The following is a 14,752-nucleotide window of genomic DNA, read 5'->3' on the forward strand; positions in this document are numbered from 1 at the left end:
CATAAAACAATTCTGGCACCTGAACTTAATTCATTTCAATGAAATGCAGGTGAATTCTGAAATTCTCAGAAAGCTTTATGATCCTGGAGTGCTTGTAGGACCAACTGGATAGGAACTGTGGCCGAATAGTGTAGTGGTAAGACTACAAATCTTTGGAGTACGAGTCACAAGTTTGATTCCCAACCGGTATCCAGTAAGGGTCTTGACTAGACCCCCCCCCCCATGCTAAAACCAAGCCTTGGGATGGCGCGGCTATGTGCGCAACCTGTCCACAGCTTGGACAAAGTTTGCCGCTACATATTGTACTCTGTGTGATTGTGTATGCAAAATAAAGTTTGTTTGGAGGAAATGGTTGTGGTTGGTATTTCACTCAATGAAAAACAGATCCTCTCTCTAAGACTAAAAAAAAGGTGTTGTTTTAGCAAAACCAAAGTTTACTGGAAAGCTGTTGGAGACACACACCAAGCATGTTTATATGTGGGAAGTAACTGATGATAAGAATGCAGGGGAGAACATAAAACATCACACATGATACAGGATTGAGGAGAATCTAGTACAAGGCAGTGTTGCTAATCCCAGAGCCGCAGAGCTGCACTTCTCCATGTGCTGGTGGAAGTGTGTGTGTGCTGGTAAACCTCTGTCCTGAACTCTTCTGTATAAAGAGTCATGGGCCTCAACTGAACTCACATTATACAGAATAAACCTCTGTATACACGGCCAACTAAATCGAAGTCTATACCCGGCGGCAAAACAAAACACCTACTCAACTCTGAAACACATCTGTCGATGTTCAAAATTTCCATCTCTTTGACAGAAGACGACAAACTGTCAGTCCTGTGCAAGAAAAGCCCTTCACCTTATAGGAAAAGAAACACAGAAGCAGACACAACAGATCTGCCTGGCTCCATCCTCTGTGTCCACATGCTTTTATGTCTTGAAGCCAGAGTGAAAGATGAGCCAATAAGTAAGAAAGAGAGTGAGAAAAGGGCTAGAACCTCTCCTACTTCTGCCACTGCGGTATATCATAGCAAACTATCATCTCACCTGGCCAGGTTAAAAGCATCATCGATAAGTCCTGCCCTGTTTCCAACGGAGATGATCTGCAAGTGAGCAACAAGCAAAGAGGGATTGAAAAACTGAAAGAGAAAAAACAGACAAACGCAGATGTTACTGAATACAGACAAGTTTTACTTGGGGGTTGGTGTGCAGCTGCTGAATAAGCAGTTTCCAGTTCTGGAGGTCATAGTTCACGCGGAAGTAGCCCGTCTGATTGATGTTGCCTACCAACCATGTGCTGTCATCCATCTGACCAATCCTGTGGGTTTCTGAGACACAACACAACAACAAAACATTAAAACACTTAATCCAAGCATCGAGAAAACAAAGACATCAAAAATATTAAAAACATCAGATAGGCAGATAACGACATGGTGTCCTGTCAGGATCTTCAGAGGACTCCAAGTTCCAGTTCCAGTTCCTCCTATAGTGTAGGGTTTTTTAAAAACATTTTTAGGGCTTAAACGTTTGAAGTGAAATGACAGTAACACTCAATGAACTCATTACATGGTATCAAAATGTTGGTTTCTCACTTTATACACTGTTGTCATTCAAGCAATAATAATAAAGGTAAAATATAGCAATGTTTTATACTGTTCACAATAACACCAGTATAATGTTGGGCAACGATAAGAAAATGAAATATCGCGATAGAATATGGGTAAAACACACATGCGCAGAGCCTTTGTTTTCATACGCACATGGCGGAAAAAGCCTGGCAGCGACTAAGAATGAGAAGGGCAAAAGCGGATCGTTGAATGAAACAGATGAACCAGAACTGGTTTGTAAAAATGCTGCAACTTCAGTGGTGTGGAACTGGTTTAGCTTTCGTCCGTCAGATGCACAACAAAGCACTATTTTTGGTAGCACGTGCTAGCGGGCCGTCGTTATTACTGTGTTTTTTGGAAAATACAGCACACTTAAAATCAATCCTTTCATTTTTCTGAAAATCGACAGCGCCCCTTATAATCCCGTGTGCCTTATGTATGAATTCTGGTTGTGCTTACTGACCTCGAAAAGATTTTATGTGGTGCACGGCGTCAAATGTTTCAGTACGACTTTGCTAAGCTACAAACCCGCACCGCTTGATGGATTGTCGGAGCATTACGGCTATCGTAGGCAGGAGCCTCGTGGAGTGATACGTACTGTGCTTCAACATAATATTACCGTATTGTGTGTGTATAACCTCTTTTTAAGTTTTGTGGATATTATACATGGTTATGCTGAGGATATGTCGGCCAGTTTCCACTGGAAATGCCTTTTGGTTAAACTGTCAGCAAGGAATTTGCATTTGCACTGCAAAATTTTTATATAACTTTAATGTACATAAAAAACAGCTGTTTGTTTAAGTGAAAATACATAGATTTTTTTTTCCACTAATAAAGTTGTGGAGTTGTAAAGTATTTTGTCTAGTGTTAAATATTTCATCAGTTATATCGTTATCGCAAATTTTCAAATGTATATTGTGATCAATATTTTTGGTCATATCGCCCTGCTCTAGTGCCAGAACAAACTGGGTTTTGACATAAATAAAAGTACTGTAAGGATTAAATTGAGTGCAGTGACAAGATAACTTGTAAGAGGGGGGACGCTAATATTTTTGGTACTGACTAATCGTATCAATATTTAACAGTAAAGTTTTGATTTTTTTCATGTATTGAAATAAACTGACTGCACCATTTTAGCCCATTTAGTAAATATGGATCTAAAAGTTGTTTGTTTGTTTTCTTTTTTCCGTGAAGTCAGCAGTTTTGAGTTTCTATGTGTTTTCATAATGTCTTCTTTCATTTTAACTGAAAGAAAATGTACAAAATGTTTAATTTTACTTGACAGTGACAGTGTTTTTATTAGATAGTGCCTCATTTTAATATTTAAATATAAACATTTGGAAAACTTGATATAAGCGATCGACTGCAGATATTTTGAGGTGATATTAATGAAAATATTCATCCATTAACCCATTCATCTTATCATAGGCTGAGAGGCTGTTGTAGGAATGGTAAGACAGTCTGTACCGACAGTCTGTTGCAGTCTGTTACACTTCATTTTATCATTCACAGTCTCATTCAACATTTTATTCCAAAAAACATGCACAATATTTTTTTCCCAGGCTGTTTACAGGATTTTTTGAATTATAAATTAGTAAAAAGAGATTTCTAAAATCATCTGGCCTTAATGTGCCATTAAAAAGATATGATAAGATTTTTGAATCTGGTTTTACCAAGTCCTCCGATTTGTTCTGTTTTGGAAAAGAGTACAAACCAGGAATATTTGTACAGAGGACGCCCCATTTGCACATTTAAACATTTTAGAAAACTTGGAACACACAAACCAAATAGAAAATTGGGTGCAGCAGAAAAAAATATCTTGAAACTACAACCAGCTAAGAATAGCCTGCTCATTCTGCACAACCTTTTAAGGATCGCTGCATCTTACACAACAATGTGAATATTCTCAGAGATGGCAAAATTAGGTTGTAGTGCTTTAGTAGAACAGCTTGCAGGATGTGTATAACAGCCTGAGGAAAACAGGGAAAATAGCAGCTGACTCCAGTCTGGCCCACTTCTTCAACTTATTCCCTCTGATAGGAAACAAACTACCTCTGAGTCGTGAACTTTAAGACTCCTTTCTTCTCATTGCAAATAGGTGAAGATATGCCAGAATCCAAACTCTTCTTCTGAAGTCAGCTCTTTCCAAAGATGAGAACCTGATGTTTTTTTAGGCAAAGACAGATATAGGAAGTATATTCCTCAAAAATAGGCCTGAATTACGTCCATTTTAAAGAGACTGAAGGGGAACAAGCCAGAAAACAGAGTTATCATCTCTGACAACACTCATAAAGTGAGAATAGCATTATTTCAGAGAGGCCCAAAAGTCATGCTCAGCTTTAATCATTAGATAATCTAACCGTCAGCACATATCAGCTGATGGCTCTGTGAAACCTTCGACTAGTCCAATCAGAAACTCTCATACACTGTGATAACCTGTCCGAAGCTGCCGCTTTGCAGCTCACCTCAAGCCGAGCTCCTCTTTTCATGCTTCACGTTGTTTCTGGCTTAATAAACGTCATATCTGCTGTCACCGATGCCTGCTCTGATCTGTGTGTGTGGAGGTGGTGGGGTCTTACAGCTGGTTTCACTGGCACAGAGCTTCAGGCAGAATTACCTTTAAAAAATCTGAATTTTATTCCATAAAGCAGCCAGCAAGACAAAAGAGGAACAAGCTTTATTCTGTAAGGTTTATTTTTCATGTAACACACTTTTCTCCAAAAGCTAATAAAGACAAAGCACTACCTCAACACAGAAAATTTTTGTTGTCTGTAAGAAGTAATTTAATCGTCCTAATATCAAAGAAAATGCAGCTGTACTTTGTAGAGCGCGCTATTCTTTAAAAAAACAAGCTCGTGTGACCTTTATTTCTCTAAAAGCTGAACAACAGTGAGTTTTACACATTGTTAAATAATGAGGGAGTTTTATTTAGAAGAAAAAAACTTTATTTTATGAGAAAAGAAAACATGAAGAATTAGCCATATTTATATGTGGGGGGTTCTGTGTTTACTGCCAGCACTGAAAGACCTCTAACCTTGAAAATGAGATCCCTCAAAACAATCTACTGTATCTGTTCGCTTCGATTTGTTGAGCCCATTAACTACAGATTACATGTCTGGAGATAATGAGATAATTAATTTGTGATCAGGAAATAGATTAGTCTGTTGGCATAACAAAACAATGCCAAGACAGCGGCTCATCATTTCAAGGTAACATTTCAAGATAATTAAGTCATGATTGCAGAGCACACTTTCATGAATGATCTGAGACGTGAGAGCAGCACAGAGAATCATTACACCCACACTACTGTACCTGTCTTGTTGTTGATCCAGATGAGAGACTCTGAACAAACGGCGGATGTGTTTCCCACGGCGACTGTGAGAGGGACCTGCCACTGTAAACTACAGAGAGAGAGTGATGTCAGTAATGGTCAGTGGAATTGGATTGGGTTTTATTGCCTCAGTTATCAGATAGAGAGGCATTACAGAGAGAAGAGAGAGCGATGGTCAGCGATGATCTCTTAGCATCATTCAGCTGGAAATGGAGCGAGTGACGCTCACTGTGTTACAGAGGGACAGGAAGTGAGAGTGTAATAGCTGCAGCAGTCAGCAAGCATCAGTCAAGTGGAAGTAACTGAAGGTTATTGTCTCTTTCTGAGAAACGGAGGTTAAATGTGCTGTCCAGTGAAAACTCTGGTTGGTTAGTCGGGTGATTTTTACATTTTCACTGTCATCTGAACAATACAGAAATGCCCCTTCACTGCTTGAGTGGATTCTGCAACCTATCGAGCTTTTAAAAAACAATTATATTACCACAAAATGGCAGTTCTGCTGGGATTGAACTGGGCTGTTTTTCTTCCTGAACGGTTGACATTTAGGAGTTAAACGGTTTCTGAGAAGCAGCAAGGCAGATGAAATGTGGGAGTAATACACAGCAACACAATTCAGATTCTCTGAAAAAGAAAATCTACCAACAAAACCATCCATCCATAAATCCATCCAGCCATCCATCCATAAATCCATCCATCCATCCATCCATCCATAAATCCATCCATCCATCCATCCATCCATCCATCCATTTAGTTTTTCCTCATGACAACAGGCTAAGCCCTAAACCTTTTTCCTGTTTTTCCCTAGGTATTCAGATGCGTTTCCTGACCACACATCCCAAATCTCTCCAGCAAGTTATGCTCTACGGGGAGCCTGGAAAACGGGAGGTTTCCTGTTCAGATCCCTGGACCATCTCAGGTGGGTTCTTTCATCACAAAGAAGCAGCAGCTCAAATATTACTTTGGGTGTTTTTTAATCTGTTCAATACATTGTTTTAACCTCAATCCATACTGGAATCTATACTGGTTTCACAAAATGACCACAGTTTATCATTTTCCTGTTCACATTGTTTTCATGGGTAGAAACCCTGGTTACAGCTGAGACCTCAGAATGCTTGGATAGTCAGTAAAAATGTTTTATACTGTCTTTGGTTGCGTATACCAAGTTGGACACACCCCTGTCTTTCTTATCAGAACTGGCTTAATCGTATAGGGTGTTGGAAACATTCCTCTGGGATTTTGGTCCTAACTGCTGGAGATTTGTGGGCTAGACGAGAAAATCCCATTACACAACATCCAAAATGTGTTCTATTGGATTGAGATCTGGTGAGGAGTGAACTCACTGTTATGTAAAATAAAAAAACATTTTGGGATGGTTGAGCTTTGTGGCATGCTTTGTTGGATCCTGCTGGAAACAGCCATTATAAGATGCGTACAATGGGGTTATAAATGGATGATAGGTTTCAGCAATGATACTCAGGTAGCCTATGGTGTTTAAACGATACTTAGTTGGTGCTATGGAATCCAAAGTTTTCTCAGAGAAAGCACAACTAAGAAATAGTAGTAGTAGATAGAAGTAGATAAAAACATTGTATGATAAAATTTCAGTGATCTAAATGGTATGACAGAATCCTGAGGATACACAGCAATTCAATTTCTTTAAACGATTCATTTTGAAGTCTTTTCTACCAAGGTCAGTGCAGATGGAAGAGAGGGTAATGGTTTGTGGATCCTCTACTGTGGTTGTATGTGAGGTACTTTGGAAGCTTTAACAAAGAGCTTTACAGATGAACTAAGTGATATAAAAATGTTATAACTGAAGCCACACCAGCTCGGATGTCCCCCAGATTAACAAGGTCCACATCAGGTGTTGAGGAAGGCTACCGGGACAAGAAGGCATAAGTGGACAAGGGTGAGAACAGTGAATAGGAGAAATAGATTCCCCCTATTCACCATTTCTTGCTGTCATAATGCTGTTATGCAAGTAATCCCAATGGAAAGGTGAAACAACTAGTAGATCACAGTTCCAACTGCTTGCAACTGCTATCACAACTAGAGATTGATTGGATTCAACACAAATGCAACGGCAAGCTAGGATCATGGCTAAGCTGGAAACCTTGTTCCTCAGTGGCCGATTACTATGTATTACGTAACTCTTTTCACATCTTCTGTTAGATCTTCAGAGGCTACTTGAAGGTCTACTAGTGAATGCAGCATTGTTGACAGTCCCGACTGTGACCATTGCTGAAACCAACCATCTGATCTATAGGCAAGGCAAGGCAAGGCAAGGCAAATTTATTTGTATAGCACAATTCAACAACAAGGTGATTCAAAGTGCTTTACAGAGACATTAGAAACAAAAACAAATAAAAAGCATGATTTAAAATTGATTCTATACTGAATTGATTCTATATTGATTCTATATATATAAAAATCTATACCATGAGATGCTTGGCTGCGAGATGAACGGCCACAAGGAGCAGTACCCCTCAATGGGGATAGGGACTTCTCCATGGAGCCCATTTATCAGAGCTGCAGAAAGATGTGATAAAGAAAGGAATGCCTAAGAAGTACAACTAGCTGCCCATACCTGGGACACTGGAAACTGCCAAGCAAAGACTCACAGATTTATACTAGGGAGATTAAAGCCAGGAGCATAAACCAGCTGTTCTCCACTGGACAATCCAAGGTGTACTCTCAGTGGCAGAGGAACTGGACGTCATGATCATCTGGCAACACAATTGAACCAAGTGCTAAAGGATGAAGCGGACTAGGATTGGCTAACTGAAGGCTGGACAGTCCTGATCCCCAAGGATTCCTAGAAGGGGCCAGTCCCATCCAACTGCCAGCCAATAACCTGTCTCAGCACTACATGGAAGTTCCTGTCAGGCATCATAGTGGCTAAGATGAACAGACACATATGTCAGTACATGAGTGGGGCCCAGAAAGGAATTGGCACAAATAACCAGAGGGGTAAAACACCAACTCCTGGTAAATACAGCAGTTGCTAGAGACTGATCAACATGTGCACCACCTGGACTGGTTTCAAGAACGCCAACAACTAAATGCCTCACACATGGATCCATGTGCCAAAGGGTCAGGGCTGTTTCAGCAGCAAAAGGGGACCAACATAATATAAGGTAAGTGGCAATGTTAATGTTATGCCGGATCGATGTATGTGCATGGCCAAAAAGTATAAAGCAAACAAAAAGAATTGCAGAACTATTTATGATGTCACGAGTGCATTATTGTTCGTCTGAGGTGAAGGTTTTTGGCCAAAAACCAAACCCATGCGGATAGTGCTCTGTGAGGAAAGAATTTAGCTGAGTCTTAGAGCTCATTAGGAACAAATAGCTTCTTGATGCTTCCCTATTAGATGTTAAAGTCTAATTTTAATCCTAACAGTTACCATATGTAAGTACTAATAAGAGTCCTAAAAGTGAGTGTTTCTCTTCAGCACTGTTAAGAACCCTGACGTTATAATTAGACTCATTTTTATCAAATTGATTCATATTTTAATTAGACTGGATTTTCATTAGAAATGGCAAACAATCAGCTTTACATAAATACTTTACATCCAGTCAATTCCCCTTTTTAAGCAGTGGGTGTGTGAATACTGTAAAGTAGGGGTCATTGTAACACAATCAGCCTGAAAAAGAACCATTTACTATTCCTATAATAGCCATTTGTCGCTGCAGGCTATAGTGGATCAATACCACTGCCTAGCAAGCAAATACTTTATCTGATATTTATATCAATGTGATTGACAGGAGTGGAGCTAAACCACGCACACATACACACCCACAGAGACGCACACTGGAAGACACACAATCCACAGCCTGGACAGCAGAATGTGTTTATTAATATTGATGCAAGTGTGTGTGTGTCCTCAGAGTTTATGGTTTATTCATCAAAGGCAGAAACCAAGTGAAACACACACATTCATGCTGGAGGTAGAGAGAAACGCAGCATGACTGCAGTGATCTATTCAGAGTGGGAAACTTTAGAAACTCTTCAGACAGCCTTCACCTCTCTGCTCATCTTCCTCCATTAAAGAACATGTTGACCCCATTTAGACTTGTCGTTCCAAGTGTCTCCAAGTCAGATAAAATCCAAACCTTTATGATCAAAAATATACCTACCTGCTCCTCTAAAGCCAGGATCAGAAGCCACAATATCAGCTCGACAGACGTGGGCTGTCAGGAATAAAAATGAGAGACATGCGGCGTCTCGTGGCATAAAACAACCCAAAGCTTCTAGGTCACTTCACAACTTCCAGACACAGAGGGCAATTTGTGTGTGCCACAAAATTAACACAAAACAGCACTTAACACAGACCACACCATAAAATTACCATAAAACTCTGTGACAAGCACCAAATTATTCATGACTACATGACTACTCTGTGTTGGAACACAAGATGCCCTGAGGACAATTTACAAATGGGCACTTATTGTTTCCCTTAGCACCCAGAGCTAGCAGAGCCAGAAACTCTGAGGGGAACCATTAAGAACAAAGTGATCATTCATAATAAGATGATTATTTATAAGTAGAACTTGACTATCACCAATGTTTGATGCTGTGTCAACACAGGAAAGAGTTTATGAAGGAGTATCAAACAGGGCACTTGAGTTTTACCGAGGAAACAACCAGGAGGCATCCTAGTCAGATACCCAAACCCTACCTTCACTGTTTCTGTCTGATGGTGGAGACCAGTATTCCTACCCTGAACCTTCTTCCAAATAACTGAGCAGTTCACCATTTCTCTAAAGGAGGTTCTAAGCAACCTTCTGAGGAAGCTCATTTCGATTGCTTGTATCCTCAATCTATTTTATTCACTACCCACAGCTTGTGGCAGGACTCTAGACTATTCATTTTGTGTTAATATCCAATATACTGTTGACCAAAACACAAAAAGTTTGTGGACGATTGTGGGACCAGTTCACATATCTTATAAATCATGTGACAAACTACTCGAGACTCTAGACTCACTCTACTGTGAGACTACTCTCTGTAGGGTTTTCTTTTTTTGTTCTGGCAACACTTCCAGTCGTGTAAATAACCACCATATATACACACTTATAAGGGATAAACCAGACTCGACACCTTAAAAGATGTGTCATGTGGTAGTTATGTAGCTGACTGAAAGCAAAGTCATATCTATGCTGTCAGATGTGCAAGAAACAAACAATCTCTGTATAGACAGCTGTTAAAGGGCCTTCAACATGCACCTGGAGAAACAACATAAATGTTCCTCTGTTCATTTTACTTTAGATATCTGCAAGTGTAATTACTGGGTAGACACTGCAGTTAAGCTCAGGAGATGATGAAATTTATCTGACTTTTGACAAGATACCAAATAGGTTGATGGAAAAATAGAGATGTCTTGGATCAGAGTTTAATTTTATTTTCATATTAAATCTGGGGTAGGGAACATTTTTTATCAATGGAAAAAGAAAAAAAGACGGATAAAAGAAAATAAAAAAAGTATATTGCAGGAGTGTTTTTCAAATGGCCACTTGATGTTAAAAAGCCCAAATTTACAGTGGAAATAAACATACTTATAGCCTGGTAAAAACAAAAAAGCAAACAACCAAAAAAGAAGTTTTTTGTCTCTAAAGCTACAGCTCACCCTAACAGAAACTGTATAGAGCTCAGGAATATTTTAAGGATTAAAGACAGTTAACTGTTGCTAGCCATCACATCTGCTAATTAAACAAGACCTCAGAACTGTAGTTGCAGCATTGTAGCATATTGACTATGTTTAATGGATTTATCTGAAGAATAATCATTCTAGCTCTTTAAAGAAGTCTAGTCTGGTGAGTGAGTTTGCAATCCTTTTTAAGCTATCTAGCTATGCTTGATAAGTTTGCTAGCAGTAGTGAATAACTTGATAAACTTTTTGTGACACCTCTTCCTTAAAAAAAGTCCACATTTCAATGGACATTATATCAAAGTCAAGTTTTTAAAATGTGAATTCACAAACCAATAGGTGTTGTGTTTACCTTTTCAAGGCTCTTTTAAAGATGCACTTTGAGGAGATTTTGGGACAAATACAGTTTTGAGACCAGATCAAACAAGTCACAAAGTAGTCCGCAAGGTTAGTTATGTGTGGTGATGCAATGAGCTGTGACGAAGACTTTCCCCTGTGAGTGTGGGGTCTGATAACAATGTGTGGACAAAAAGTCAGTGCAAACCTCTCCAAAACCGATATGAAGCACAGTGATGTCCCACGGATGTCTGGTGCAGCAAAGGGTCTAGGGTCTCTTTTTTCTAAATTTCTGGCTGCTGTAGCTTTTTATATTTCAACTTTGCTTCCTCTGTCTGACTAACAAGAAGAAGGAAGGTCGAGCTAGAGGTGACAGAGTTGAAGATGCTAAGATTTTTATTGTGAGTGACCAGAATGGATAGGATTAGAAATAAGTACATCAGGGTGACAACTCAGGTTGAGCCGTTTGGAGACAGGCAAGGCTGAGATAGTTTGGACATGTCCAGAGGAAGGATAGTGCACATATTGGACATAATGTTGAATATAGAGCTGCCAGGCAGGAGGAAAAGACTCATGGATGTAGTGAAGCAGGATTTGCAGAGGATTGGTTTGTCAGAGGATACTGGAATACTGTGAGATGGAGGTGATCTGCTGTGGTGACCTCTAAAGCGAGCAGCCAAAAGAAGAAGAGGAGCTTTTTCTGGTAAATTTGTTTAGTCATACTTATCTGGCTCATCAGGGTAAAGCAGTATATAAATACTTCCTTCAACTGTGGTTTTGTGGACTCATGAATAATTCATCACTGTCCTGTTTAGCATTAAAGCTCATTAAATCAAGCACACAGACACTGCTTCTCCAATCACATCACTGTTTACCCGTCAGCTGACGAGACACCACAGAAACGAGCTGTTAAATCCTGACTGAGATACTGTTTGATTTATTTTCAGTAACATTGCCTCGACCTTAACGTTAGCTCATGCTGTCCTCATCGTCTCTCTCCCTCTGCCTGTCACTTCAGTTCTTTTAAAGGCATTTATCTCCCTGGTTGTTTGATGGTGGAAAAATAAAAAGACCCAAATTTAAAATGTCTCCAAGCACAACACCAGAGGAAGAGAAGAATGTGTTTGACAAAAATAAACCGTGATCTTCAAAATGTCACCTTAATACCTGAAGTTAACAAAATGCCAAAAAAAGTCTGAAAATGTAGATTTGGTTTTTTTTTTGTTATGTAAATGAAAAGCTTCCTCTCCAACTTAAATTTATTGGATACAAAGATAACTGCCTGTCACGCTAATGTGACAGCTGGTTGGATTTCAGTTTATGAGTGGCTGCAGGTAAGTTAGCATGCTAGTTAGTTTTCATCCATCCATTCGTTTCCACCTATCATTGTCAGGGTCGCGGGGGGGCTGGAGCCTACCCTGGACAGGCCCACTTCTGTCGCAGGGCTAACAAAGAGACAGACAACCATTCACACCAATGGGCAATTTAGAGTTACCAATTGCCCTAACCCAACTAACCGCTTGTCATTGGACACAAACACAGGGAGAACATGCAAACTCCACACAGGCTGAACTCAGGACCTTCTTGCTGTGAGGTAACAGTGCTAACCTGTACTTCGGTGGACACCAGCCTTTCCAGGTTGTCACGAGAGACTTTAAAAATACATTTTAAAACTCATTATGTGATCTGAAGTCTATGCAAAACCATCCTCACTTTCTTTCAAGCACATACTGATGCTTAGTCACGACCTTAGTCATCATGTGGGAATACAGTGGGTACCCTTTTAGTGGTTTTTTTTCCAGAGTTACTACTCCTACTACTCCAACACAATTCAATAAAAAGCCCTCCATGTCTAAAATAGATTCCATGAGACCAGACCAGGCCTAAAGTGCTCTGCTGGTGTCATCAACAGCAAAGTAGTGAAATGCATAACTACAGTAACCAAGGGAACAGTGGAAAAACTTGTCTATGTTGGTGTGATTGTTGCTCATCTGCTGGGATGAGCAACACTCATGCCATATTCTTCAGTAACTTCAGTCAATTTTGTTCTTTATTCTGATGCTCAGTTTGAGCAGGTCATCTTGACCTGCAAACATACAATTTTTAAAACTGGAGTAAGGTTATAATCAGAGTTAATTGTTAAATTAAAGTACCTTTTTATAAAAGGTATATGAGGTTCTCAGTGGCAGAAAATAATCTGCGATAAGATGTTATTTTTTTAGCAGAGCCAAAGGAAAATGAGAAGGTGCAATCTGCACAGAAATGAACACTTGTGAGATATATAATGATCTCTGATTTTACAAACTTTTCCCTTCCTATTTTTTTCTGTTTTCATATCAAAGCTGAATGATACAGGGCTGGTTGTCCATAGAAGATGACTGAAGCTCAAATTTTGTATCTCTATATGTAATCATGGGAAAAGAGGGATTTGCATTTGGTCTAAACACACCATGAGGGTGAAGCGATGATGATGAGCTTTTTCCGACAGCTGACTTGTTTAAGTAATAAAAGAAAACAGCAAAATAGCAAAAGTGCCAGATATTGTTCCTTCATACAGTGTCCCATTAAAAGAACTGGAGACTGAAAGTGTTGACAACAATTGTCTGAATTGTACAACAAGAATTTAAAGCTTTAAAGAAGAACTATTGAATCCCAGGAAAACCAGCCAGTTTAACTGCTTCAAAAACCTTCAGCAAAATGATCATTCGCTGGATGAACCCACATCAGTATTTTCTCTCCAGAAAAGTTGTGAGTTCCCAAGTTATTGAAAGACTGGACAACCTGCACACAATTTAGTGCATGTCCAAGAGTTCTCTTCTCATGAAAATAATACTGATAATAAATAATTAAATAAAGCAGTCTGGGCTTGAGTCAACAGCGTGTACACTGCGGGACACTGCTGTGCTTCTAAACACAGCTCCGCTGGATCAAACAGCAGCATCAGCCCCGGCTGCACTCAGCCGTGATGCCGAATCAACTAAAAGCACAGCAGCAGTTTCTTTTTAGTGTTGGTGAATGCCCTGGGACCGCTGAGTGTGTCTGAACGCAGCCCCGCGAGACTCAACAAGAGCAAAAGAAAGATTTCAACTCCACCTACAACAAACAGCTTCAGTTCATCAGCTGATGAGACCTCGAGAGCGATTCTCAGCTCAAGTGAAACACAAAAGACTCCACATGAAAGACAAGAAAAAGAACATAACGTAAGAAAAGCTGAGGAAACTTTTGTTGAGAAACTGAGCAGGTCAGAGTCATTGTAAATGTCAACTACTGTACAAAAACATGACAGACTGAAGAGAGAGAGAAAGACCTGGAAATAAATGATGGGAGAAAACAAGAACAGGTAAAAGTAAAGAAATAAAAAAGGAAGGAAGCTGATGAAGTATTGATGGAAAAGAAAGTGGGTCGATAAAACAGAAGAGAGTAAACTCCAAAGGTTGTAAAAGATGTGAATAAAACATGATTGGAATCAAATATAAATGAAGTATAAAAGATGTAAAGGTGGTAAAGAATGAGAGAGGAAACAGGAAAAGTGCCTTTTCAGGAAAAAAGATCCAGCAAGATCACTGAAAGACAAACTTAGTGCCTAATGTAGCGTGAAATGAGGGGTTTCAGGAGAATTGTTTCAGCGGTGAATGACTGAATGAAGAACAGATGGAGAGACATGTCAGGAATAGGACTAGCAGTCTAAAGGCCAACTAGTGTCCAGAGACTCCAGCTCCATAATGCCTATTCTTAGAGCTACAAATTAGGTCCATCCAAAGAACGGCATTTGTAGAAGGGCCATATGGACAAACCAGAGTGACTAACTAACTAACATTTTTCAAACTTGTT

At 39.6% G+C, this 14,752-nt stretch overlaps 1 protein-coding gene across 2 annotated transcripts in view; it reads right to left on the reverse strand.

Moving 5' to 3' along the window:
• The window catches only part of LOC101477232 (thyrotropin-releasing hormone-degrading ectoenzyme), a 272,984-nt gene that overhangs the window by 37,791 nt on the left and 220,441 nt on the right, over positions 1-14,752 (reverse strand). For both annotated transcript variants that reach the window (XM_004566481.3, XM_076876236.1), the window contains exons 11-13: positions 4,917-5,005; positions 1,192-1,325; positions 1,045-1,100 (exon numbers count right to left, since the gene is read on the reverse strand). In XM_004566481.3, coding sequence (XP_004566538.1) covers positions 1,045-1,100; positions 1,192-1,325; positions 4,917-5,005 — 279 coding nt within the window. The remainder of the gene's footprint in view (positions 1-1,044; positions 1,101-1,191; positions 1,326-4,916; positions 5,006-14,752) is intronic.

This window comes from Maylandia zebra, linkage group LG17, assembly GCF_041146795.1.
Source record: "Maylandia zebra isolate NMK-2024a linkage group LG17, Mzebra_GT3a, whole genome shotgun sequence".
Classification (NCBI taxonomy): domain Eukaryota; kingdom Metazoa; phylum Chordata; class Actinopteri; order Cichliformes; family Cichlidae; genus Maylandia; species Maylandia zebra.